This window comes from Rhinopithecus roxellana, chromosome 2 (assembly GCF_007565055.1).
Source record: "Rhinopithecus roxellana isolate Shanxi Qingling chromosome 2, ASM756505v1, whole genome shotgun sequence".
Classification (NCBI taxonomy): domain Eukaryota; kingdom Metazoa; phylum Chordata; class Mammalia; order Primates; family Cercopithecidae; genus Rhinopithecus; species Rhinopithecus roxellana.
Window position 1 is genome coordinate 167732928 of NC_044550.1, and position 27226 is coordinate 167760153.

Genomic DNA, 27226 nt, shown 5'->3' on the forward strand with positions numbered 1-27226 from the left:
CAGCACTTTGGGAGGCTGAGGTGGGTGGATCACGAGGTCAGAAGATCGGGACCATCCTGGCCAATATGGTGAAACCCCGTCTCTACTAAAAATACAAAAATTAACTGGGTGTGGTGGCACATGCCTGTAATCCCAGCTACTCAGGAAGCTGAGGTAGAAGAATCGCTTGAACCAGGGAGTCAGGGGTTGCAGTGAGCTGAGATCGCACCACCGTACTCCAGCCTGGCTACAGAGCAAAACTCCATCTCAAAAAAAAAAAAAAAAGAAAAAAAAAAATCCTTTAGAAAAACTTAGTCTGTGTCAACAATCTTCTGTGGCACTTGGATTTTAAATTGTTGGTGCTGGGATAAAACCGGTCGTGGGGGAGATCACATTGCATTGACTTTCCTTTTTGTATGTTGTGAAAATACCTGACATTTGTTTGACCTGCAACCACCATCGCAGCCTCAGTCATCCCCCTTTTGGTAGCTGTGGCTTCTTCAACCTAATTTCTGCCATCCTTTGTGAATGACTTAGGTTCTCCAAATCACCACACCCTTGCAAGCCTAATGCCTGTAGTGAGCTGAATGAGGACCCTTAAAATATATGCCCACACGCTAATCCCCAGAACCTGTGATTTACCTTACATAGTAAAAGAGTGAACATTGTCTTACACGGCAAAGACAGGATTAAGTTAAGGATTTTAAGAGGTAGACCTTATCCTGAATTATTCAAGCAGGCCCTAAATCCTATGATGAGCATCCTTATAAGAGACACAGAGAAGAGGAGGAGGCAACGTGACTGGAGTGACACGAAGGCAGAGTTTGGAGTGACGCAGCCACAAGTCAAAGAATGCCTGCAGCCACTGGAAGCTGGAAGGGGAAAGAACAGGTTCTCCTCTGTGGCTTGTAGGGGGAGTGAGGCTCTGTTGGGACCTAGACTTTAGACGGCTGGCCTCCAGGACCAGGAGAGAACACGTTTCTGTTGCTTTAAGCCAAATTTGTTCCAACAGCGGTAGGAAGCTCATATACTGTCTTAACATATTCTGTTCCCCTACCTGGAATGCCTTCCCCTCTGCAGGCACCTCTCTCAGGCCCACCTGTAGGATGCTTTACCCACAGTCTCTGGATGTCCTCCCTCCTGGCAAGAGGCAGAGCCCACTCCCTCCCACAGGGCCACTGCTCCCAGCAAACACTTGCCCTTGTCCATAGCTCCCTGTGGGTGGCTGTGTGTCTCATGCATTTTGCATTGTCTATGCCCTTCACAGGGCCCAGACATAATCAGCAGAGGAAGAAAACCACAGGATGAAACAGTCCCAACAACCAGCACCAGTCAAGATCCAGCTAGCAGAAACATGATTGTCCATTGTCCACCTCTGGGACAACCTAGGTCCTTCTTGCCTCTTTGTCCTCCTCAGTTGACAGAGTCATTGAGGAAGGGGGAGGGCCTCCACTTTGTTCCTCCCGGTGTGGAATTCTGACCGTGTGTGTGTGTGTGTGTGTGTGTGTGTGTGTGTGTGTGTGTTGGGTTCTGTTAAATGCTTGAGCCTGAGCCGGGGGAAAAAGCCATTCCCTTGCTTAAGCCCAAAGGGTTTCTCCTGACCAGTGAGTCATCCTCATGGCAGATGCCTGGACAGATTTCTAAAGCGAAGCGAGAGAAATCTCTTCTTCACCTGCCGCAGGGAGGCATCAAAGTGCCAGAAACGTGGCTTCCGTGGGTCCCTGAGGCCGACGGCAGGGGCCAGAGTCTGACACCTGCTTTCCCTGGGTTGGGGGCGGGGTGCCTCTGCCAAGAGCCCGGGTTCAGACCAGGCTGGCCTGTGGTCAAAGGCACACTTAGACCCTGACTGGAGAGTTGGGGCGAGGACACCTGTCAAAGTCGGCTAGCCCTCCTGGGGGTTTGGAAATCAGGGCACCCGCGGCAAGTTCCCAGGCTGTGCCTGGGGCTCAAGGCGGTGACTGCTCCTGTGCTCTTGGCTTAATCCCGGGATTCTCAGATGGCTGATGGAAAACGCCCCGGACCCTCCGTAGTGCCACGGGGAAGTCCCCGGAAACGGTGTGAAAAAGTATCAACTTTGGGGGATGCCTCCTCCGCGTCCAGCGCCTGACAGGGCCCAGCTCTTGGCCCAGTTGCCCAGGAGGCACCGATCCCCGCAGCCAGCCTCCTCCCCTGCGGGTTCCACTCCCATTTCGGCCTCGCCCCCACACCCCATAGTCTTTCATCCGTGAGTCCTGCAGGCAGGTCGGGTTGGAGGTCTGCAAACAAGACCCTCTCTGGGAAGCTGCGACACCGGCTGCGCTCGGGGTTTGGGGGCGCAGGTCAGGCTAGAACCACCCCCCTTCTCTCTGAGTCCTGGCATCGTCCCAGCGGCCCCTCCTCTGTGCCCAGGATGCTCGGGCGGCGGCTGCGGGGGGACCTCCGCCTTCTCTTCCGACCAGAGCGGAGGAACCTTTCCGCCTCCCTCCGCGCGGCGCACTGAGCGCTCTTTGCCCGGAAAGACTTGCCTCCTGCTGCCTGGGGCAGCCTCGCCCTGGGCGCCCGCACCCCAGCCCTGGGAGAGCGCTACTCCCGCCTCCCGCACCACCGAAAACCTCCTCCCCCTCCTTTTGGGTCCGCGCCCCCTTTATACGCGGACGCGCCCTTTTTTGGTCGCCCCCTCCCCAACCCAGCGCTCAAGAGCGCCCTGCTCTGGTCTCTGCCACCACCCAGCGCCTCCTGGACTCACCCCCCCAAACCCTTGAACCTCGTCAGGACCCCCAGGTGAGCGCGGCGCGCTGCGGGCGGGAACCCTCTCTGCACCTCCCTTCACCCCTGGGGGTCTCTGTGTCCCTAGGGTCCCCGCCTCCTCTTTCTCCTTTCTGGGCGCCTCGCGCCCAGGCCGCCGCCCGGGGTGGCGCAGCCCGCAGCCCTCCCGCTCCTGACGCCCTCCGCCGCTCCGAGGCCCCCTCGGGGCGCGTCCTCTCCCGGTCCCCTGTTCCTTCCCCCGGCTCAGGGCGGGCGCGAGGTCCCAAGGGAGACTCCCGCCCAGCCCCGCACTCCTTTGTGCGGCCGGGCGGGCGCTGCGTCAAGGCGGAGGCGCGGCCACACGCGCGCACCCACCCGCGCGTACCCAGTCCCCGGGAGCGGCAGGAAGGGAGGCGGCGGCGCGAGGAGGAGGGAGCGGCCGCGGAGCCCAATCGCTCGCTCCCCTTCCCGGGTCCGCGCGCGGCGCCGCCTCCGCCATTGCTGCGAGCAGGAGCAGGCGACGCGGAGCTCGGTGCGCGGAGCTCGGTGCGCGGAGCTCGGAGCGCTGAGCTGACCTGCCGGAGCCGGGCGTGGGTGAGTGCGGCCGGCCGCGCCTGGGCTCGCCGAGGCCGAACCTTGCCCGCCCGGGAGAGGGGCCCGGGGGATGCCCATCTCCCCGAGTGCGCGGGACGGGGCTGTGGACGGCGGGTCGCCCGGGTGCGGCTGCCCCAGGACCGGGGACCGGGTCTGGAGGGGCTGGGCAGGGGCGGCGCCCCCTCCCCTGGCCGCTGTGCGCCCTTGCGCCTGGCGCTTAGGTCCTGCGAGATGAAGGTCTAGAAATACACAGCACCCTCCGACCCCCGCATCGGGCCGTGACCACCACGTCCCCACGACCCCTCCCCGAGACCAAGCGGGACGGCGGTGGGTGTGGGTGCCCGCTTCCCCCCGCCCCGCCCTGGGTCTTGCTTGCGGTGACTCCCCCCGGCCCTCCCTCCGCAGGCTGCAGCCTCGGAGCTCCCGGAACGATGGTGAAGTTGGGGAACAATTTCGCGGAGAAGGGCACCAAGCAGCCGCTGCTGGAGGATGGCTTCGACACCATTCCCCTGATGACACCCCTCGATGTCAATCAGCTGCAGTTCCCGCCCCCGGATAAGGTAAGCCCCCCCCCGCCCCTCCACGTTGCCGGGTGCGCACCCCCAAATCTCGCACGGCGGCCGCAACAAAAGAAACGCGCCGCGTGCGCTGGGTACGCGAAGTGGGGGCGGGCTCGGGAGGCCGAAGGGAGCGCGGCGAGGACAGTGTACCCGCGCGGGATTCTGGATCGGGAGGTGCTTGACGGGGGGGCCCTGCCTTAGATGATATCCTAGTCCTGACAGTGGAACGCGGTGGGGCAAGATTCCTTCGCGTTTTTCCTGGGAGCCCCGCAGCTGCCCTGCTCCTCCCTTGCCCCGTGGCCCCAGGGGCTCTGGATCCGGGGTGAGCCTTGGGGCGGACGAGGCTGTCCCTATACCTTCCCGGGTGTGGCAGTTTTAGCCCGACTTGCCCCACCGAGGCGGGGGAGCGTTCTCCTTGGTCGGATGGCCCCTCCCCAGGGCTGAATTGTTCTCGCCCTTTCTGCCTGTCCCTGCCAGGCTGGCGCTAGGTGCAGGAGGGTGTGCGCGCCCACACAGGGTCTCCTTCCTCTTTGTTCCTTTTGTGAAATCTGCAAATAAGTGCCTGGGCTCGCTCAGTATTGGTATCACCAGGAACAACCATTCATCAACCTTTCCCCAAAGTGTTTTCTGCTGAATTTAAAGAATCTCCTCTTTTTGAATATAGCATCCAATTAATTAGTTTCTATTTGCTAAGAATAATATTTCCAGGAGTTAACACTTGAAAATGTAAATAGATCTTTGCATGTCTAGGCAATTGTACTGTAAAACTCATATCTAAGACCATAGACACAGCATCTGTTCTCAGCATCTTGCTGCCGCTTACAAACCACGGCAGCCACGAATAATTCCCGGAAGTGCTTTTCTGTTTTTTTTTTCTCATTTAGTCCCTGATAAAGGGGCTTCGAGTCAGGGCTCTGCCTTCGTTGCAGCAAGTTGGTGATTGCTGACGGAGCGGGTGTTGTGGGGTGGGGGTGTCCCGGTGGGGGCCCTAACCCCTGTAAAGGTGTCCTCCCAGCTTTATTGTGCGTGTTATCGGGGGAGGGAGGCAGGAGCCGGGAAGAGGCTGGCAGCAGGGGTTTCAGTTCAAGAAAGGGGGATCAACTGGCCACACCTGTGCCCCCCAGGCCCCGGTGGTGCCACTCTGGGCCACCCATGGTCCAAGCTAGGCTTTGCAGGAGGGGCAGGGTTGCCTGAGGCCTCAGCTTTCGCTCCACCCCTCCCTGTCTAGGCATCAGACTTGTCCAGTTATCAGGGCCTGGCCCCGAGGCCCCCACCCCCGTCCTGCCTGGGCCCCCAGCTGCTCGGCTGAGGAGCAGTGGCACCTGTGCCAGGAACTCCGTGTCCTGAGGCAGCACCTCTATCAGGTGATTCCCCTCACTTGGCCTGAGCCTCCTCTCTCATCCTCAGTCTGTTCCATTCCAGAACCATTTGACATGGTTGGTTTATACAGGGAGGAGGGTTTCAGGCAGGTATGAAATCCTCACCAGCTAATCAGGTCGACCAGGCGTAGCCTAGGCAGCTTGGAAAAGTGATGAGTCTCCTCTCTCTGCAAGTGTCCAAAGAAGGGCAACCAGTCTCAGGTCCAGCCAGGACTTCAGCCAGGACTGAGTGTGAGTGCAGGGTTATGGCTTTGGGATCATTTTCCAGATGGCTTCTAAGGTCACAGTGAGGAAGCTGAGCCTCAGAGCATTTATGGGACATGCCCAAGGTCACTGGGCTGAAGGTTACAGTCCTCCAGGATGCAAAAGTTTCTGGCAGTGCCTCTTACTCCACCCTGCTTGGAGCCAGATGTCTCTCATGTAAGACCTCTCTTAACCTGAACAACAGCAACGTGTTGCTAACAGTCAGAGTTCAGGGAGGCGATGTCACCTGTTCCAGGTGACATGGCTTCTGAGGGGTGGTGACACAGTTGGACTGTAAACAAGAATCTGTTCTGAGAACATGTATGGAGTGCTGAGGTGCTGGAGGTGCAGCGGTGACAGCAGTCACAGTGCTGGCAGCAGAGTGGTCTCCCCTGACATTTGCTGGGCACTTATTCTGCACCAGGAACTATTCTGCCAGTTTTACAGGTTTAAATTCTTTTGATGCGTTGACATGTCATGAGGTCACTACCAATGTTACCCCCATTTTGCAGGTGTGGAAATGCAGGCACGGAGAGTTTGAGAATTGCCCGAGGTAACCTAGCCTGTTAGTGGCAGGTGCAGATAGAACCCAGGTCGACAGAATATTAATGGGGCCCCCACATAGGGTGGAGGTTTCTGTAGGTTTCCTCGTCCTCAGCAGTAGCCTTGTTCCCATTCATTGGCCAGTCTAGGCCTGCGTGCTCAAGGTCACATGGCTAGTTGGGTCCAGTTGGGGTTTGAGAATAGCAGGGTGGCACCCAACCACTGCCTCAAGAAATGGGTGCCTCACAGGGGTGGGTGCCCAGGCCAGCCCATGCCAGGCACCCCCTCCCTCTCCATCACAGGAGCACTGGGTGGAAAAGGAGTTGGGGTCGGGGGGCCAAGAGTGTGGTTACAAGGTTTATGGCTCTTGGGATCATTTTTCAGTGACATGGGAATGGGCTCTGCTGTTCTTTCTCCCCAAGGCTGGCTTTGGGGGTCACAGCGCAGGCTGAGAGGCCCTCTGGCTGCCCGCCGGGGGCTGACCATCCCCAGTTGCTGGGGTCTCTTTGTTCTGCCCTGGGCCCCACCATCGTGGAGAGCAGGTGACGGACCGCCCAGTGAAGGGAGCCTTGTCTCTCGGGGGAGAAGAGGTTGGAGGTGGCTGACTGTCTCTAGTGCAACAGCCTCTCCTGGAACCTAGCTTGGGGAGTGAAGTTTGGAGCTTAGAGACCTATAACGCCTTGACACTGCTCTTGAACACCTCCCAGTCCAGTGGGACAGAGAAGTAAACAGTCCCTGGCAACGGGTGTGGGGAGTGATGAAGACAGCGCCGCTGAGGCCAGGGTTGTGAGCGTCCCGGGTGGGGAGGCTTCCTGGATCCATCTGAAGCTGCTCGGGTGTAGGGAGATGCAAGGGCTGGTTTCCAGGTTGGACAAACATCCTTCTGCCTCACAGTAGGGGGTGGAGGGGAATGAGAGCAGGGAGACCCTTTGGGGGCTGTGGCAGGGGCAGAGGGAGAGGAGGATGTAGGGGTGGAGACAAAGAGGTTGATCCTGGATCTGTTTCCTGACAGGCTGGCGACCAGCTTCTCCAGCCAGTCCTGGAGGGCTGTGGACAGTGACCTCAGACCTCCTCTTCTGGTGCCCATGGTGGCACAGCAAGGCCAGTGAAAAAACAGGTGCAATCTCCCAGCTTCCTGGGCCAAGCCAGGCTTCGGCTCTGGTGGGTGAAAGGAGCACTGGGTTAGGAGTCAGGTGCCAGGCTGCATCCCCGCCCTGCCGCCAATGAGCTGCGTGACCTTGGCCAATGAGCTTACCTTCTGTGGCCCTCAGTTACAATGTTTCCCTCCTGGGACTGCTCTCAGGATTATTAATGGGACGTTTCTCTGAAAGTCCTGGCACAGAGGAGATTTCCAAAAAGTGGTGGCTGTTCCCGTTCTTCTTGTGAATTTCTTCCTGGCCAATGGTGACTTTGAATGTGGGAGCTCCCAGACCCACCCTCTTTGGGCAGATAGTCTGAATGCATCTGACTTTTGTTTCTCTGTTTCCTGGATAAGGTGGTCGTGAAAACTAAGACCGAGTATGAACCTGACCGCAAGAAAGGGAAAGCACGTCCTCCCCAAATTGCTGAGTTCACCGTCAGCATCACGGAGGGTGTCACCGAGAGGTTTAAGGTGAGTGGTCCTGTGGTGGGGGAGATGCTGCTTTTGCCCCCAGAAGGGGTCTGCTGAGCTGCAGAGATACCCTGCAGAGAGGGCCAGGGTATGATACCATTTGTCTGGGCTGATCCCAGCTGTGCACACCCAGTAGCTTCTGGCTACCTGCCAAGATGTTGTCCTTGTGCTTTTCGAACATTTCTTTCTTCTTTTCCTCTTCCAAAATGATCACAGGGAAAACCCACCCACGAACTGTCTTTTAGACAAAGGTTATAAACATATGAAAAATCACTTACCAAACATTAAAATATTTACTTAACAGTTCCAGGAAGGAAGCAGACAATAACAAAAAGATAACGCACAGCACTGATCACATGCCAGATGGGGGTCCCAGCCCTTTACTTAGTGAGCTCATCTGAGCAACCCTCCTGGCACACCAGTACTATCCATATAACCCATTTTACTGATGGAGAGGTTGAGGCACAGAGTGGTCACAGCTCTACACAGCAGAGCCAGGATCCGATCTGCAGGGGATCTGGCTTTGGGCCTGTGTGTATCCTCCATCCTTCCCCCTATCCTGATGGGATGAAGGGGTGTTGCTCAGAGCGGGAGGGTTCCAGCCTGTCTGGGTGGGAGGAGCGTTCTTGCCAGCCTGGCTGCCTTCAGAGGCCGCGTTGGTTGAAGAACAAGCTGGGATGTTTATCAGGAAACTCATTCTTTGGGAAACATGAGAGAGAGGGGTAAAGCAGTAGCCTCATCCAGATTCAAGGCGGTGAATTGAGAGACATCGGTGGGCCCCAGGCCTTGCAGAGCGGCCCTGTCTGGCTCTCTGGTCACCCTCCACTTGGCAGCGTGAGCAGTTTGCTTGTGCTGGGGGCACAGGAACTCCCACCCCCAACCCCTGCAGTTTCCAGAGCACCTGTGGGTATGGCATTATATTTGATCTCTGTGACAACCTTGTGGATCACAGAAGGCGGGACTGGGGGCCATCCCTGGTTAACAGATGAAGCTGGAACCACAGAGTGACTGGGGAAGCCAGGGTGTAATCTGACTTTCAGTCCCTCCTCCTTCCTGTTGCCACACACTGCCTGTCAGGGCCTGCCTGGTCCAGCGGGTCCCGTGAGTGTTGCTGTGGGACGATGACTTGTGTCAGCTCAGCGAATCCTCCCAGCAGCCCTCTGCCTGCTACCTACTAATAGTAGGTACTATTTGTATTACTGGTGTTACAGATGGGGAAGTCGAGGCACAGAGCAGTCTGTGTCTGTCCCTGCTGGTATGTAAGGATGTCGTGTGTGCTGAGAGGCTCTTTTGGTGGCTCCTGGCTCAGCCGTTCATATGCGTTTGAGGTTCATGGCCAGGGCCAAGACATATTGACCCGAGGTCAAACCTGTCTTCTGCACTGGCCAGTGGGATTAGCATGTGCCTTATCTGCTGCCACTCACCTGTCTTGCCCCATCTGCACCCTGGGTTTGGCTGCTACCCCTGGTTGAGGCAGGAGTGGCCTTGATTTCAAGGTCACAGTGCCCTCTGTCCTGATGGCTAAATGCTGTCTGATGTCTGAGTGTGTCTGGGTTTCTCAGGCCCGCCTTGCCCTTTGCTGTCCCAGCCCCGGCATTTTAGATGCCTACAGAGCAGGGCGCAGTGCGACACTTGAACAGCTATTGCTTCATCTGTTGAGTGTCTATGGTGTGCCAGGCTCTGTCCCCAACCTGTGGTGTTCTTCATTTGTACTTTTCCCACATGACCACCTGAAACAGGTCCCCAGGTCTCTTGCCTAAGGAATGGGTGACGCAAATTTGCCACCAGGGCCCTTGGCAGCCTTGGCTGGGACTCTGTGGTTACCCGGCCCCTGTTGCCCAGAACCTGAAGGCTCAGAAGACCATGGGCGATTGTGCTTGTCCCAGTAGACTGGCTGCTGGCCGCAGAGGCCCTGCCTCGTCTCCCTGCCTCCACCTCCTGTGGCCGTCTGAGAAGGCAATGTATGCAGTAGGTGCTCAGTACATGACTGTACTGGACTAAGTCTGCTGGGTGTGTTCCTCTGCTTAGTTTTCCTGGCCTTCTTTATGATTCACAACCACCCTGAAGGGGGTGGCACTGGCCCCTTCACACATAAGGCTGTTGAGCCCCAGGTGGCCCCAGGGTGGCTGGTTGCTCCCTCTGGAACTCCGTGGCTTCAAAGCCAAGCCTTCCCATCATCCCTCCCCACTCCCATGGGATGCCTGCTGCTTCCCAGACCCCATCCCTTTCATCTCCTCCCAGGACAGGTGCAGATCACACCTCTGCCAGGAAGCCTCCTGGGTCCCTCTCAGTTGCAACAAACCTCAGCATCCTGTTTCCAGTGCCCTTTGTAGCTAGGCTGCAACAGCAGGTAACAGTGACGGAGTGCTGCATGAGCTGGACTCTGCTTCACATTCCTATGCTCATATTACCTCATTTAATCTTCATAAACACCTCAGGAGGTAGGCACCCTCATAGCTCCATTTTACATAGAGGGGAAACTGAGGCAGACAGCCTTGGCCGCCTGCTCTCGGCTGTGGCACCAGAGCTCCTTGGTTTCTTGGAGAAGTGGGTTTGCGTGGGAGCCCTCACCCCAGGCGCCATCGCTGTTGAGCCATTCCGCTTCTACAAATCCTTTTCCTTTGTTGATTCAAAACCCTTGCTCTGCTGCCTAGAGCCACACAGAATGTGTGGCGCCCTCCGTCCCCAGCCCCAAGGCCTTCAGAGACCTGGCAGTCAGGTAACGTGGAAGCCTCCCCAGTGTACAGCTTCTTTTTCTCATGTTTCTTCCTGAGTCCTGGTTTCCAGGCTCCCTTCCCCTAGGTGTCCTCTTTTGAGGGTCTGGGTTGGGCTGTCTTCTCTTTGGGTGCGAAACCTGTGACCAGATGTCCTGGCAAGGTCCGCTGGTGTGGCCCTTCCAAGCACAGGCCCCTCAGCCTGAACTGGTGACCTGAGGAGGGGAACAAGGCCATAGAGACCCCCTGAGCCAAGAATGTCAGCCAAAAATGAAGTCTTCGGGACTCTTTGTGCAGACAGAACTTACTCATCAGCTGCTCCGTGCCAGCCACGGTAAGAGCTCCTTGATATCATCTCCCTGGCGCTTCTTGCACGCACAGTAACAGCTTGATAAGTAAATGGATGACTAATCGTGCTGCTGGCCTCCCATGAATGGGGGACTTGGCAAGATTTCCTGGGTCTGCCTGTGGGTCTTTGCTTGTTGAGTAAGTTCAGTGGCAGCTTGTCGGATTGAGCCCTCTCTCGGGGCCATGCTTGCACGTAAGCCTCTAACAGGTGATGCCTGCCACTTATCACCAAGTCAGGCAGGTGACCTGCTCAAGGCCACACAGTCAGTCAGTGGCAGAGGCACAGTAGGAGCTGGGCAGGAGGCTCTAGAAGCCTATTGCTGTGGCATACTTTGGCCCACTAGCTTGTTCAGGAAGCCTGCAGGCTGGACTTTTGCAGCTGAACAACTTGTATTCTAAGGGCGTCCCTTCTCTGTGCCTGCTCCGAGCCCCTCCTCAACTGGGAAGGAGATTTACCTAACTCCCTGCCCACTTGCTGTGGGGTGGATGTGAGAGGCAACCTCCAAAGTGCTGTTTCCCCAGGTGTATCTGGATCTTCCTGTCAGCATCAGCTGAAGCTTGATTTTAACACAGGGACCCTGAAGCCCAGGGTGATGCGTTTTAACAAATGCTTTCCAGGTGATCCTAATGTATCCCAAGTTTTTGAACCTTCTCGGTGGTGGTCCATTCTGGCACAGAAGCTGGGGAAGGGTGAGGAGGGCTGGTGCCTTTTGGGAATGCTAAGGGTGCCTACCTTTCTGGAATGTTCTCCCAGCTTTTTATTGTCCAGGTAGATTTCTGGCATCCCTGAACGTGTGCACACAACGAGTCGTGCTGCTGTTGTGTGAAGCTGCAGCTGGTTGAGGGCTGGGGGTCTCTCTTTCTGAAACGGGAGCACATGGGGAGCAGGCAATGCTGGAGACATGGGCATGATGGAGGGTCCAGAATAGAGATCCGCCTTCCCTGGCTTGTGTGCCCCCCTGCCAGGGCCCAGTCGAAGCTGTGGTTGGGTCAGAGCATCTTCCTCGTCCCCCTAGTGACTGGACAGCTTCTGTGCAGCTCCCTGGCCCAGCCATCATCTTAGCTCTTTCATCTCTGTGTGTGAATCGCAGGAATGGAATCCCACCTTTCTGACATTGAAGCGATAGGTAAATCATTTGTTCCCTCCTGTCTCTAATTTGTGTAGCTCAGGAGACCTCATCTTTATAGGCCTTTGGATGGCATCCTTGAAACGGAGTGTCTTTTTGGATGGAGCTTTCTGATTGTCACTTGGGGATTAATCTCTTGGCTGTGAGGTTGCTAGGCTGGTTGCTAGGTAACTGCTGACTGGGAGAAGGTTCTGAGAGACTCTGCCACACAGGATGGCAGGAGGACTCCCCCAGCGGTGGCCAGCAGCTTGGGCTTCCAAAGAGGTTCTTGTCAACAAGGAAAGCAGTCGCTTAATTAATTGGAGGCATATTTACGCTGAGAATAAACACTGGCTGAGATGTTTCTCAAATTAACCAAACCTAAACATTTTTGAAATTGTGCTTCCCCACTGATGCCTGCAGAACGGCGGGTCGGGGCTGCTGGAGCCACTGCTTGCAGTTCTCCTGCCGATCTGGAGACAGTCATTAGGGACCGTCATTAGGCAGGTGACAGGAAGGCTCCCTCAGGGCCCACGCCAGCCCTTTGTGCTTCTTGGTTCCGGTGATGACTGGCTGCTGACACTGGAGAGGTCTCCACACCCTGTTTGCCTGTGATGTGAGTTCAGGTTTGGGTGGTCCAGCCTTGCCCCTCACCGGCTACCATGTCACCCTGGGGCCGTGAGAGATTCCAAGGTTGCCTTTGCACAGGAACACCTTTCACCGCCAGGGCAGAGCTGGGGAACGTCTTGGCAGGAGAGACTTAGTTCGTCTGCATGGTCCTCGTGGTTGGCAGTCCAGACTCTGGCGGGGGTGTCCCTCTGCGTCCTGTCGCAGAGGACTCTGGGGGTGGTTTGTGTCTTTTCTTCACATCCCTAATGACCTTGAGCTTCCTGCGTGCCCATCTGTTTCCACACTCTCCAGTAAGCCCCCGGTGTGTTTCAAGATGCATTTCTTAAATATTTATGAACAGTGATGCCGTTTCCTTGGCATTCAGCAGTGGGAGTCGGGTTTCTCCCGACTGTGGTATTGGAGACCCTGAAAGTGTGTGTGGACGCCCCCTCACCTTTAGCTATGCGAGTATCTTGTGGGGTCCTGGGGCTGTGGTTGCAGAGCCCACCTTCCCCAGGCCAGCTGTAGTGTGGGGGCTTTGGCTGGATCGGATACCACGTGGGTTGAGTCATCTGTATGTGTGTGTGTGTGTGTGTTCACTTTTGTGTGGGTTACCTAAAATATTTAGTGCTGTAAACGCTTGAAGATGTCGGGATTCATCTTCTTTTTCCAAGTTTTTTCCTTTTTTTTTTTTAACTGCATTACTCAGCAGAAATGCTCATTTCCTTCTCCCTCACCGTGAGGGTAGGAAGATGGGGAGAGTGACAGCAGCCTCCCAGTGCCATCGACCTGGCGCCATCGACCCAGTGCATGCCTGGGCTTGGGGTGCCATGAGCACTGTCTCGTTCACTGTTAGTAACAGTCTCTGATGGTTGACCGTGCTGTCCTGATTTTGTAGGTGATGAATTAAGGCCAGAAATGTTAAGGAACAGGCCCAAGGTCACCCAGCTAATGAGGGTGACACACCAAAGCCCACTGTGTGCCGTCCTCCACGCCAGTGGGGCCTGTAGGGCGACTCCCCTGCAGACCCTGAGCTGGGCAGTGGCCCCAGACCTGAGAGGGCGGACAGGAGCACAGCCAGTGCTGATGCTGCTCAGGCTTCACTGTCCAGACGGTGAGCGTTCCGAGAGCGAGGCCACGGGCCACTGCCTTTCACTTCTGTGACCATGTAACGCCCAGCCCAGGTGGGGCCCTTCTGTGAGTGACAGCACACACAGTGAGTGGTCGGGATGCTGGGTGACGGCCATTCCCCAGGATCCCCGAGCCTCGAGGACACATGTTCCCTCTTTATCAACTTGTTATAAACGCACCCTGAGGCCCAGATCCTGTTTGTATTTCTCTTTGACCAGCTGTTCTTTCCAGAAAACACGCCTCAGGTCTCCCTTGCCTTCCACTAGGGCTCACGGTCTCTTGTCAGCACCCCCACAATAGTTTGCAACACCTTCAGCCTCCTCCCTCTCTCCTCTGGCCCATTCTTTATTTTTTTATTTTTATTTTATTTTTATGTTTTGAGACGGAGTCCTGCCCTGTCACCCAGACTGGAGTGCAGTGGCACAATCTCGGCCCTGCCTGGCCCATTATTTAAGGAATGATCTTTAAATAATTGTGGTAAAATATACAAAATATAAAACTTCACTTTAAGGTAAGTGCCATATTAAATTCAGTGCCATTTAACATATTCACCATGTTGTCCAACTGTCATCACTAGCTAGTTCCAGCACATTTTTATCACCCCAAAAGGAGACCCGATTCCCATTAAGCAGTTACTCCCATGCCCCTTCCCCCAGCCCCTGGTAGCCGCAAATCTGTTTTGTGTCCCTGTGATTTACCTATTCTAGACATGTCATAGAAATAGAATCTTGTAAGCTGTGATGTGAACATCTATCTGGCCTCTTTCACTTAGCTTGCTATTTCAAAGCTCAGCTACATTGTAGCATTTGCAAGTGCTTCATTCCTTTTCACGGCTGAGTAATATTCCATTGTACCAGTAGACCATATTTTGTTTAACCATTCATGGTTGATAGACATTTGGGTTGTTGCCATATTTGGGCTGTTGTGAGTAATGCTGCTATGAACATTCATTTACAAGTTTTTGTTTGAATACCTGTTGAATTTTTGGGGATATATGCCCGGGAGTGGAATTGTGGGGCCATGTGGTAATTTGATATTTAACATATTGTGGAGTTACCAAACTTCTCCACAGAGCTGTACCATTTTACATTCCCATTAGCAATGCACAGTGGTTTCAGTTTCTCCACATCCTCACCAGCACTTGTTTTATTTTATTTTATTATAACCATCCTAGTGGATATGAAGTAGTATCTCATTGTGGTTTTGATTTGTATTTCCCTAGTGGCTAATGATGTTCTGCATCTTTTCATGTACTTGTTGGCCATTTGTATCTCTTCTTCAGAGAGATGTGTACTCAAATCCTTTTCCATCTTTTAATCAGGTTGTGTGTGTTTTTATTGTTGTTGTTGTTGAGACAGGGTCTCACTCTGTCACCCAGGCTGGAGTGTAGTGGTGGGATCTCAGCTCACTGCATCCTCGACCTCCTGGGCTCAAGTAATCCTCCCACCTCAGCCCCTGGAGTAGCTGGAACTACAGGCATTCACCACCACACCTGGCCAATTTTTGTATTTTTTGTACAGATGGGGTTTTACCATGTTGCCCAGGCTGCTGTCAAACTCCTGGACTCAAGGAATCCTCTCGCCTTGGCCTCCCAAAGTGCTAAGATTACAGATTGTGAGCCACCACACCCAGCCATGTTTTTGTTGTTGAGTTGTAAGAGTTCCTTATATATTTTGGATACTAAGCCCTTATAAGATATGTGTTTTGTTAATATTTTCTACCATTCTGTAGGTTCTTTTTTTCACTTTCTTGCTCATTTCTCTGATGCACAAAATTTTAAATTTTTGGTGAAGCATCATTTATTTTTTCTTCTATTGCTTGTATTTTTGGTGTCATGTCTATCTAAGATAGCAGTCCCCAACCTTTTTGCACCAGGGACTGGTTTTGTGGAAGACAATTTTTCTACTGACCAGGGAGCAGGGGATGGTTTGGGGGTGAAGCGAGATCATCAGGCTTTAGATTCTAATAAGGATCATTAGGCATTAGATTCTCATAAGGAGAGCACAACCTAGGCCCCTTGCATGCACAGTTCACAGTAGGGTTCATGCTCCTATGAGAATCTAATGCTGCCACTGATCTGATAGGAGGCAGAGCTCAGGCAATAATGCTTGCTCACCTGCCACTTACCTCCTGCTGTGCAGCCCAGTTCCTAACAGACCATGGACTGGTACTGGTCTGCAGCCCGGAGGTTCGGGACCCCTGATCTAAGACACCATTGCCAAATCACATGAAGATTTTTACCCTTGTGTTTTCTTCTAAGAGTTCTATGGCTTAGCTTTTATATTTAGATATTTGACCCATTTGAGTTAATTTTTGTATATGGTGTGAGGTAAGGGTCAATACCATTCTTTTGCATGTGGTCCTAACACCGTTGTTGAAGAGACTGTTCTTTCCTTATTGAATGAATAGTCTTGGCCCCCTTATTGACAATCAGTTGACCATGGACTCATAGTTTTGTTTCTGGACTCTCCATTGTATTACATGGATTTGTGTATCTCGTCTTATGCCAATACCACTCTGTTTTGATTACTGTAGCTTTGTAGTAAGTTTTCAAATTGAGAACTACTCCAGTTTGTTCTTTGTTTTCAAGACTGGTTTTGAAAACAGTTTTGACTCTTTAGGGTCCCTTGTAATTTCCATTTTCTACAAACAAACAAACAAAAAAGCCTTTGGATTGTTGACAGATGGTTTTGAATCTGTAGATTAGTTTGGAAAGTGTTCCCATCCTAACAATATTCAGTTTTCCAATCTATGAATACAGGGTGTCTTTCCCTTTAATTTCTTTCAAAAATTTCTTACAGTTTTCAGTGTACAAATTCCTTCACTTTTTAATGTAGGCAGTAAACTACAGAGGTGTTAGTAGTACTTGTGAATTTGTCGCCAATGCAAATCACAGGTGTTTTTATATCACAATGCCGTTGTGGGACAATGTGATCTTGGGACAGTGTTTATTGCTCATAGTTCCTTTGAAGCCATAGTATCAGATCTTGTTCAGTGTGTTGATAAATGCATATATATTATATGAAAAATTTATACTTTTGTAATATTTCTATACCAGTATTTCAGTATAATCAGTTTTCTTTGCAAGTGTATGTATTGTGTTTTTTGCATTTAAAACATCATTCTAAGGATTTGTGGTGTCACACAGCTGCCAAAGAGGTCAACGACACAAACCTGGTGGAGCCCTGCACCCACTGCTCCAGTGCACTGTCCCTTAACGCCCACAGCAGTGGGGGCTGGGCCACCTCGGGGCAGCTGTGGGATGCACAGCAATGAGTACAAATCCCTACCCAGCAGCTATAATCCCATTGCTCCTGCTTTAGAGCTTTTACTGCCAGCTGCACAGAAGTGATGTAAATTTCGGGATAATGTAGACACTGCTGTAATACACACATGCATGCACGTCAGTGATAGGCATCTGTCCTTCAGATGACTGCTTGTGCTGTTAGGAATGCTAGTTTGTCACAAAGTAGCAGTTGCTTCCTGGGGTCCTGAAATACCCGGGACCTGTCTGCTTCCAGTGTCTTGATGTGGCAGACAGGCACCTTTGTTGCTGGGCTCGTGTTCCCTCTCCTGCAGGATGTGTGATGCTGCAGCCACACTGGTCATAGACACTGGGTTTTTTGATGCTTCAGGCCTGTGGCACAAACCCTTTCTCCCTGCTGGACTCTGATTTCCCTCCTCCCTGGTAAGCTCTTCCTCCTTTGGGACATGGACCCCTCCTCCCAGAAGCCTTCCCTAGCAAAGTTAGCCGGGCTGGCTCTTTAGCAGTTCTCAGCCTGTATTGGGAAGAGTTAACACCAGGGTGATGCTGTGGGACCCTACAGCCCTGCAGGGCTGCTCAGCCACATCAAAGCACCTGAGAATGTGCCCTGGCTGCCGGGGGATTCTGTAAGAAGGAAGAAGGCGGGGCCTTTTGGGACTGAGGTGCTTTGGCCATCATGGGCCCCTTCCTTCATTAAAAAAAGAGAAAATTTTGACTGCTTTGGTCTAAAGATCAATACAGTCTAGGCAGAGTTCCTCAGTATAGATTCACCAGCGTCAGTATGATGATGATGATTTTTTGAGACAGGGCCTCGCTTTGTCACCCAGGCTGGTGTGTAGTGGCACCATCTCGGCTCACTTCAGCCTCAAGCTCCCAGGCTGAAGTGATCCTCCCAAATCAGCCTCCTGAGCAGCTGGGACCACGGTGCATACCCCCATGCCCGGTTAATTTTTTGTTTTTTTTGTGTGTTTTTTTGTAGAGATGAGTTATCCCTATGTTGCCCAGGCTGGTCTCGAACTCCTGGGCTCAAGTGATCCTCTCGCTTCGGCCTCCCAAAGTGCCGGGATTACAGCATGAGCCACAGCACCCAGCCTGCTATTCTTATTGTTTTCCTTTGATTTTTTTTTTTTTTTTCTTCGAGATGGTGTTTTCCTCTGTGGCTTAGGCTGGAGTGTAGTCCATGATCTCAGCTCACTGTATCCTCCGCCTCCCAGGTTCCAATGATGCTCCTGCCTCAGCCCCCTGAGTAGCTGGGATTACAGACACCCATGACCATGCCTGACTAATTTTTGTATTTTTAGTAGAGTTGGGGTTTCACCATGTTGGCCAGGCTGGTCTCGAACTCCTGACCTCAGGTGATCTGCCCACTTCAGCCTCCCAAAGGGCTGGAATTACAGGCGTGAGCCATGGCACCCGGCCTTTCTCCTTTGATTTTGAAACAAAATTAAACTTGAACATGTTTGTGGGTTCCTGCAGGCACTGTGGACCCAGGTCCGGGCCCCGTGCTTCCTGTGCCTGACGGAGACATGCGCCCTGGAAGAAAGTCCCGGCTTCTAAGGAAATGCGCTTCTCCCAACCTAGAGACTGCCTGGCCCACCTGGAGAAGCCAGGCATGGGAGTCAGACACTGCATATCAACCCACAGGGCGTGGACAGAAGAGCCGTCCTGGATCTGCTTCCTTCCCAGGCGAGATCACTTGCTTAATAAAACCAAGACAGCCAGCACCTCCTGCAAACTAAATCCATGTTCTGTTCGATGTGTAGACATTATTCTGGGTCGGCTCCAGGTGTCCAAGAGTTGCTCAGTATGTGCTCATTAGGAGATGGAGTATCTGCCGGTTGTATTCATTCATTCATTCATTCATTCATTCATTCATTCATTCACTCATTCACTCACTCACTCACTCACTCACTCACTCACTCACTCATGCACGCGCTGAACGTGCAGGAGGCATCTTTTCTGTGCCAGATGTGTGAATCATAGCCCTGCCCTCAGGGGTTCCATCTATGGGGAGATGAACTTGAAAGGAGAAGTGAGTGTAACAAATTACCACCCATGCCATGGCTGAAGACGATGCATGGGCATTCTCCCCAGGCCTGAAAGTCGGAAGTCCTAAGTCAGTTTCACTGGGCTAAAATCAAGGGGTGTGCAGGGCCCTGCTCTGTCCGGAGGCTATCAGGGAGGCACTGTTTCCCTGCCTCTTCTGTCTGCTGGAACTGCGTGGGGCTCATGATCCCATCCTCTGCCTTCACATCCTGTAGCACAATGTCTTCAAGCTTCTCTCTGCTCTTTTGTCTGTCTTCAAGTCGCCGCCTCCTCGGCAGGGGCACCTCCCTCTGCTCCTGCTAGGAGGACACCTGTGATTACCTTTAGAACTTACCTAATGATCTGGGATAATCTCCTCTTCTCAAGGTCCTTGACTTGATTGGATCAGCAAAGTCCCTTACCATGTACGGTTTCAGGAGTAGGACCTGGGTGTCTTTAGGGCCATTATTCAGCCAACGACAGCCAGTTTGCCTGGGCCCAGTCATGTACATCTGAACCTCAATTTCCGCATTTATAAAACACGGTCAGTAATACTGCCTTGCAGGTGTCGTATAAGGAGTACGCAGACTTTAAACGATGACCAGACTACCGAAGGCGGCGGATGTCTCCAGAGCTCGTCCTAATGGTAGTGTTTTGTTGTGAGAGTATAAAGTCCGGTGGGGTGTATAGCTAGAGAGCCCCCAGGAATTCTGCCCAGATGTGGAATCCTTTGTTTATCCCCTGGCTTCCCGCTTAGGCTGCATGTGGGAGGCATCTGGAGTTTTAAACTTGCTATGCCACTGTCACTACTTGGGGTGGAGTCCAGACGCTGGGGACATTAGAGCCTCCCATGATTCTCATCGGCAGCCACAGTTGAGTCCATTTGTACCCAGGCTGGAGCCACTGCGAATGACCACCACCTCTCTTTTTGCATAGCCAACACCGGCCTCTTAGGATCACCTGGGTCCTGTTGGCTGACTTGAAGGTGCTGCCTTTTCAGTGGGGACAAAGCCTTTGTTATGTGTAAAGAAAGGCATTGAACTGGACGGTCTCCAGCTTCTGTCCAGCATGGAGATTGCAACATTGTGTGGGAGTGGGGCTCCCATTGGGTAACAGTGGCTCACCCAGCTCACCACGCCCACTGTTGGCTAGCCATGGGGTCTCCTGCACACCCCACCATAGACTTAGGTGCTGGGCCGGCATCCCCCTTTCACAGGAAACCAGGCGTTGGGGTGGATGCCCTTTGCAGGGTCACTGTGTGCGGCCAAGCAGGCCAGGAACCCAGGGCTATCTCACTGTTAGTCCCTGGCAGTGAATGGCTAGTTTGTCCATTTTTAAGTATTTTCCAATTGGTTGAAAGATGGAGTTGCTGGTGGTCATGGATCTCCAAGATGCTTACGATCATGGCATGTTGTTGTAGAGAAAGCTTAAAAGATACTGCATGGTCCTGGAGGAAATGCGATGTCTGGCTCAGTAACATCATCCATTGTTCCAGAATCCTTCTAAGTATCTCATGGGGAGGGGGCAGGGACTTAGGAAAGTCTCCAAACTGTGACACACTTTTATTTCACTTTAATTAGGAAAAAATAGGTGCTGGGCTCCTTGGTGTCTGCATGCACGACTGGTGTGCTGATAGAGGCTGGGATGTTCCAGAGCCTTCCTGGGGCAGGGAGGCTGGCCAGGGCTTTGAAGAGCACGGAGGAGAGAGGGCAGGGCAGCCTGGCATGGCGCGGAAGAAATGGGGTAATGGCAGAGAGAACAAGTGCAGGGGAGGGGAGCCGGTCCTGAGCCCTCTGAAGTCACTCTGCTATTAGGGGCCCCGTAACAAAGTACCACAGACTGGGGGGACTCAGAGCAACAGAAATTTACTCCCCACTACTGGAGGCCAGAAGTCTGAAGTCAAGGCATCGGCAGGGCTGTGCTCCCTTGGAAACCTGCAGTGGAGACTCTGTCCTTGCCCCTCCTAGTTCCTGGAGGTTGCCACCGTCCTTGGCTTTGCTATGTAGACACAGTGCTCTCTCATCTTCCGTCCTCAGGCGGCCCGCTCCCCGTGTGCATGTCTGTCTGCATCCACATTTCCCCTCTTTAGAAGGACACACTAGTTTGGTTGGATTAGGGCCCACCCTGATGGCCTCATTTGCAAAGACCCTATTTTCAAATCAGGTCCCTTCACAGATCCTGGGGGCTGGACTTCAGCATCTCTTTTTGAGGGGCCCAGCGTGCTGTCAACTCCTGGTCTCTTGTCCTTCTGAGATGCACCAGGGTGTGAGGCGTGGTGCCCCCACTTGGCCGATGAGAGGTGGGGCCCAGAGAGGCCAGATGACCTGTTCAAGATCACACAGCCAGCAGCTTACAGGATTCAACTCCGAGCCAGCTTCTGGCAAGGCCCGTGGCCCTCTCTCTCCTTAGGCCATGGACCCCACGCCGTGCCCTGCAGTGGCAGAGGAGAGCCCAGCCCCGGAGTCTGCACAGGGCAGGGGGAAGAGAGAGCTCAGCCTGTAGGGGAGCGCTTTGCCACACCTCGGGCCACTCGCTGACTCTCCTTGGATGTGTTTCTTTGCCTTCTCCCCTCGACTATTCCAGGGACTCTCACGTTCTCATTGCACGGTTCTGCTGGCTCCTCAGCCGTCAGGCCCGGGTTCCTGTGGGAAAGGCTTGGCTAGGTTTCGGAGGACACGCCCGAGGAGGCTGTTCCCCCACAGCCGTGCAGTAGAGAATGGGGGTTCTTTCTAAACCTAGACAGATGGGGAGCCAAACTGATGTGGCTTCCCAACTGGAGAAACAGGTTTAATGATGCCTCATCATCTCTTCAAGGACTTGAAACTTGAAACCCTCTTTGTTTTGTTTTGTTTTGTTTTCTGAGATGGAGTCTCACTCTGTCACCCAGGCTAGAGTGCAATAGCATGATCTCGGCTCACTGCACCCTCCACCTCCCGGGTTCAAGTGATCAGCCTCCCAAGTAGCTGGGATTACAGGTGCCCACCACCATGCCCGGCTAATTTTTTATATTTTTAGTAGAGACGGGGTTTCACCATGTTGGCCAGGCTGGTCTCGAACTCCTGACCTCGTGATCTGCCCGCCTCTGCCTCCCAAAGTGCTGGGATTACAGGCGTGAGCCACCGCGCCCAGCCCCTGAAACCCTCTTCTAACAGGACATCTTCACCTGTGGTGGCTTGGGTCTCTTCTCAGAATAGTATTTTCAGATGCACAGAATAAAATATAAAGGGTTACGAAGGAGGCCAGTTAGATGGAACCAAGTCCTCTGGACTACCCTGAGTGAGGCAGCCCTGCAGTGTAGACTTGGAGAAAGACAGGGTGGCCCCGGGTGAGCATGCAACAGGGCAGCTGGTTAGAGGGTTGAGAGCCCGCTCTGCTGCCTGCCAGGCGCCACCCCGGGGCCAGCGAGGAAATGAGAGTGAGGATAACAGCAGTGACAGCAGACGGCTTCGCCGTGCTCCCGCCGCCCAGGCGCTGTCCTCAGCATCCCGGGACCGTCCCTGGGAGGCGCTCCTTTCACTGCCATTCACAGGCTGGAGCCAGGTGCTGGACTCCGGGCCAGTGAGCTAGAGCCGCAGGGTCTGTGCTCCGGCCCCTGTCCAGAGCCTGTCCCGACCCCAAGCATCATCAGGGCTTGCGGCTGTCATCCCCAGGCGGCCCTCCCCGGCTGGGCTCCTGCCACTGCCTCTGGCTGCCAAATGCGTCGGACGGCTGCGCCTTCTTTCTCTGGCCAGCTTTGCCTGCTTCACCACAGCTCCACGCTCTGCTGCCCTGGCCTTGCGCCGGCCTGTGCACCGCAGCTGTGATCCGGACGAAACGGTGCCTTTCCCTGTGGGCGCTGCGGCCCTGGGGGCAGCCTGGCTCCATCCTGTCTGCGTCCTTTGTCAGGCATAGGCTCCATATGCACTGTAGGCTGTCCCAGTGGACTGAAGTTTCTCTGGCCCTTAGAGAGGGTGATGGCCCTGAGAAGGCAACCCACGGTTGGTCGGGGTTGGGGGAGTGGAGGCGGGAGTCGTGACTGAGGAACTGGTAGGACTTGGGGACCAGGAGGATGGGCCTCCCCAGAGGGGATGTGAATCTGCCTGCCAGGGGCCTGAGGGGTCCCTCCCTGGGTGAAGGGACACAGAGGGGACAGGTCTCATTGGAGCTGTAGTGGGTGTGAGCTGGGGAGACGGGAGGGCGGGCGGTGGGGTGTAGCAGGTAGCCAGGTGGAGCTCGAGAGCAGCCTGGGCTGGGGTCTCAGGGTCTTGGTGCAGCCCTTGTCCTGCTCCAGGCACTGGGCTGAGCGTGCCTGGGACCGATGAATCTGGCAGCACAATGGACAGGAACCTGACAGCAGAGAGGCCACGTGCCTTAGCTCTAAGCCACCCCATTCAGCTGGTCCTGCGGCCAGGGCTCCCTGCAGTCAAGATGCAGGCTCGGGGACAATTGTGAGGCCTGGAGGTGAAGACCCCTGGGAAGTGGAGGCAGGGGATGAGCTGCAGTGACTAGTGTGGCTCTCCAGGCATCTGCAGCCTCGCAGAGACGGAGAGGTGGTGGAGGTGTCGTCCCATGTCATAGGCAAGGAGTCTGGCTCAGAGAGGTTTGGGGGCTTCCGAGGTGGTGAGGCTGGTAAGCTACAAGGGCGCAGCTGCAGGTGGAATCTGCACCGTGGGCCCTGGCGCTGGGGCCTGGGCCGGCTGCAGGGGGTGCATTAGGGGCTCCCAAAGAGAAGGAGGGTTGCCCAGAGTGACTGCAGCATTCACGGCAGGGCTGGCCGCCCGTCTTATAGGTGACCATGCTTCATGGCTGATAGGGCACTTTCTCACGCACATCTCCTGCTTCCCCAGGACCTGGGGGAATGCCCTTGGTCTCCTTTCACAGACGGGAACCGGGGGCCCCATGGTGTCAGGGGACTCCAAGCCTAGAGTTCCTGAGGCGGGCAGGGCTCAGGAGGGCACTCTGCTGGAGGGTCTACCCAGCGGAGCTTTGGGACTGCAGCCTTAGGAAGCAGCAGAGCTCCCCGTTCTTCACCCTTGTTGGCTGTAGGGTGGGCCAGGGGAGAGTCCCAGCCCCTTGCAGCCCCCAGGCTGCTGGGAGGGGTGGTGGGGAGCAAGCAGCTCTGTGCATGTTCAGACTAAGATTACGGAGGCCCTGCCATGTGCTGGTGCCTGGCATCCTCCCACCTGGCCAGGGAGCCTCATCGCTCTCTCTGCCTCTCTGGGCAGGAGGAGGGGCCATCTGCACACTGTTTTAGCTTTTTATTGATTTATTTTGAGGTGGAGTCTCGCTCGGTCACCTAGGCTAGAGTCCAGTGGTGCGATCTCAGCTCACTGCAGCCTCTGCCTCCCGGGTTCAAGCGATTCTCCTGCCTCAGCTTCCGGAGCAGCTGGGATTACAGGTGGCCACCAACACGCCCGGCTAATTTTTGTTTTTGCCAGGCTGGTGTCAAGTTCCTGACCTCAGGTGATCCACCCACCTCGCCATCCCAAAGTGCTGGGATTACAGGCGTGAGTCACCACACCCGGCCCGTTTTGGCTTCGAGACATACTCTCATCTCTGCCAGGCTCCCTAGCAGCCGGGTGAGTGCCTTCAAGGTCCAGATCCAGTGTCATCTAGTGACCCATGCCCCATGCCCTCCAGCTGGGGCAGGCTGTCCCCCTCCAAGCCAGCTGCCATGAGTTCATCTGTAAACACCAGCTGAACACCTACTGTGTGCTGGGGCTGTCTAGTGCTCAGCACACCATGGTGAAGAAAACCAAATCCCTGTCCTTGAGGACACTAACCACACGGGAAACCACCAAGGGCAAAGGCTGATGGGGCTGCAGAGGTTCTGTCTTTCCTGGCCCCACACAAAAGCAGGCTGGTGTCCGTGTGAAACTGCATCCCAGCACTGAGCCCAGGGCTCAGGGCTCAGGACACGTTTGCTGAGCGGATGCTTGGCTGGTAGCTGATGCACCATGGCCGTGATGGGGCAGTGGGCAGCCAACCCCACTTCTCAGACATGTGTGTTAGTGGCCCGAGAGCTGCCTGGGCAGCAGTGGGGCTTCGTCATATCTGTACCCTGAGCTCTCTGCAGGACCTTGGGTACTAAAAATAACTAATGTAAAATGAAGGTCACTTATTAATATGGTGAAAAATTAAAATGTTACAAAAAATTGCCCAGTGAAAAGTGATGCTCCTAACGTCTTGTCCTCAGCTGCCCTCCCCAGGTTCTTCCAGAGGCAGTCTCTGCACATGCTGTGTATTGGGGGGCCTGCGTGTGCGGGGGTGTGTGTGTCTGTCCTGCTGCCTTCTGACCACCCCTGATGGTCCCGCCTCTGCCCACAGGTGTCTGTGCTGGTCCTCTTCGCTCTGGCCTTCCTCACCTGCGTCGTCTTCCTGGTCGTCTACAAGGTGTACAAGTATGATCGCGCCTGCCCCGATGGGTTCGTCCTCAAGGTAAAGCTCCGTTTTCCCCCAGAGGCCTTGGGATGCCTTTGCACCCCTTGTTCTCTCCCTTGAACTCAAGGCTGCTCCTGCCGTCTCCCCCAGCTGGCCCAGGGACAGGCCTTAGAGCAGCCAAGGGCCAGTGTCAGGAGTGTCCCTGTGGAAGGCTCAGCTGGAGAGCGGGGCAGGGAGGCAGGGGATGCATGAGACCCACAGGAAGGAAACTCCTGGACTCGGCCCCTGGGAGCTGACCTCAGCAGTCCAGGGAAGGGCCCTCCTCAAAAGTGGGCCCAGCCAGGGGCTGCCATGGGAAATGCCCAGGGTGATACCTACCGGGTCCCAGCGGATTGCTCTGGGGGAGGGAGGGAGAGGGGACCATGTCCGCCACATGAAAGAGAGAGGACGTACTGGGGGATGCCAAGTCCCAGAGAGAGGAAGGCCTTGCCCAAGGCCACGCAGGGACTGGGGAGCAGGGCTGGGGGGCACACCTACCCTCTTGACCCGTGTCCCTCTTCTGCCTGTCCCACCGCGGGAGCCACACTGGTGCTGGGCTCTCTACAGGCATGGAAATGCTCGCTTTGCATGTATAATGGTCATTCCAAAAAGCCCACAAGTGGCATGCAAGGCAACAGGATTAAAGAAAAGAAAGGGAGAGGAGATAAGGGTGGAAAGAGAAGACGGAGCCAGGAGGAGGCCTGGCCATGCATCACTTAGTGACAGGAATACGTCCTGAGAAACGCATTATGAGGCGATTCCATCATTGTGCCAACCTCACAGAGTGTACTGTACACACCCACAGCCCAGCCTGCTACATACCTGGGCTGTAGGGTATGGCCGACTTCTCCTAGACTACAAACCTGGACAGCATGTTGCTGTGCTGAATGAAGGAGGCAGTTGTCACACGATGGTATTTGTGTATCTAAACAGAAGAGGTCCAGTAAAAACACGGTATAAAAGATAATGCATGGTCCACCTGAATAGGGCAGTTCTGTCATGAATGCAGCATGCAGGACTGGAAGCTGGTCTGGGTGGGTGAGTAAGGGAGTGGGTGGTGAGCGAATGTGAAGGCCTAGGGGTGACTGTGCACTCCTGTAGATGGAGTGAGCGCTGGACACTTGAGCTACACTCGATTCATAACATATTCTTTCTTCAGTAATAAATTAACCTGAGCTCACTGTAACCTTTTTACTTCATAAACCTTTTTTTTTTTTATGTGATGGAGTCTCGCTCTGTCGCCCAGGCTGGAGTGCAATGGCGTGGTCTCGGCTCACTGCAACATCTGCCTCCTGGGTTCAAGTGATTCTCCTGCCTCAGTCTCCTGAGTAGCTGGGATTACAGGCGCCCGCCACCACCCGGCTAATTTTTGTATTTTTAGTAGAGACGGGGTTTCACCATGTTGGCCAGGCTGGTCTCGAACTGTTGACCTGAGGTGATCCGCCCACCTCGGCCTCCCAAAGTGCTGGGATTATAGGCGTGAGCCACGATGCCCGGCCTGTAAACTTTAAAGTTTTTGACTCTTTTGTAATGACACTTAGCTTAAAGCTCAAACACATTGCACAACTGTATATTATTTTTCTTCATGTGCTTTTTCTATTAAAAAATTTTCAATTTTTTTTTTTATTTTCAACACATTTTTGTTAAAAACTAAGGACACAGACACACACATTAGCTAGGCCTGCACAAGGTCAGGATCAACAGTATCACTGCCTTCCGCCTCCACACCTTGTCCCACTGGAAGGTCTTCAGGATCAGTGACAGGCACAGGGCTGTCATCTCCTAGGATAACAATGCCAGGCCAGGTGTGGTGGCTCACGCCTGTAATCTCAGCACTTTGGGAGGCCGAGGTGGGAGGATCACCTGAGGTCAGGAGTTCAAGACCAGCCTGGCCAACATGGTGAAACCCCCTCTACTAAAAATACAAAAATTAGCCAGGCGTGGTGGCAGGTGCCTGTAATCCCAGCTACTTTGGAGGCTGAGGCAGGAGAATTG

The 27226-nt window shown here is 54.2% G+C and overlaps 1 protein-coding gene across 4 annotated transcripts in view; it reads left to right on the plus strand.

Moving 5' to 3' along the window:
• The first annotated feature begins 2337 nt into the window (after positions 1–2337).
• NSG1 (neuronal vesicle trafficking associated 1) overlaps positions 2338–27226 on the plus strand; it is a 34318-nt gene continuing 9429 nt past the window's right edge. The window contains exons 1-5 of one of the 4 annotated variants that reach the window (XM_030923996.1): positions 2338–2739; positions 3703–3857; positions 7518–7634; positions 24250–24390; positions 25139–25249. In XM_030923996.1, coding sequence (XP_030779856.1) covers positions 3729–3857; positions 7518–7634; positions 24250–24390; positions 25139–25249 — 498 coding nt within the window. In that variant the 5' untranslated portion in view covers positions 2338–2739; positions 3703–3728. Of the gene's footprint in view, positions 2740–3052; positions 3298–3702; positions 3858–7517; positions 7635–24249; positions 24391–25138; positions 25250–27226 lie in introns of those variants that run through there. The other 3 variants (XM_030923993.1, XM_030924007.1, XM_010357579.2) reach the window with 3 other exon arrangements.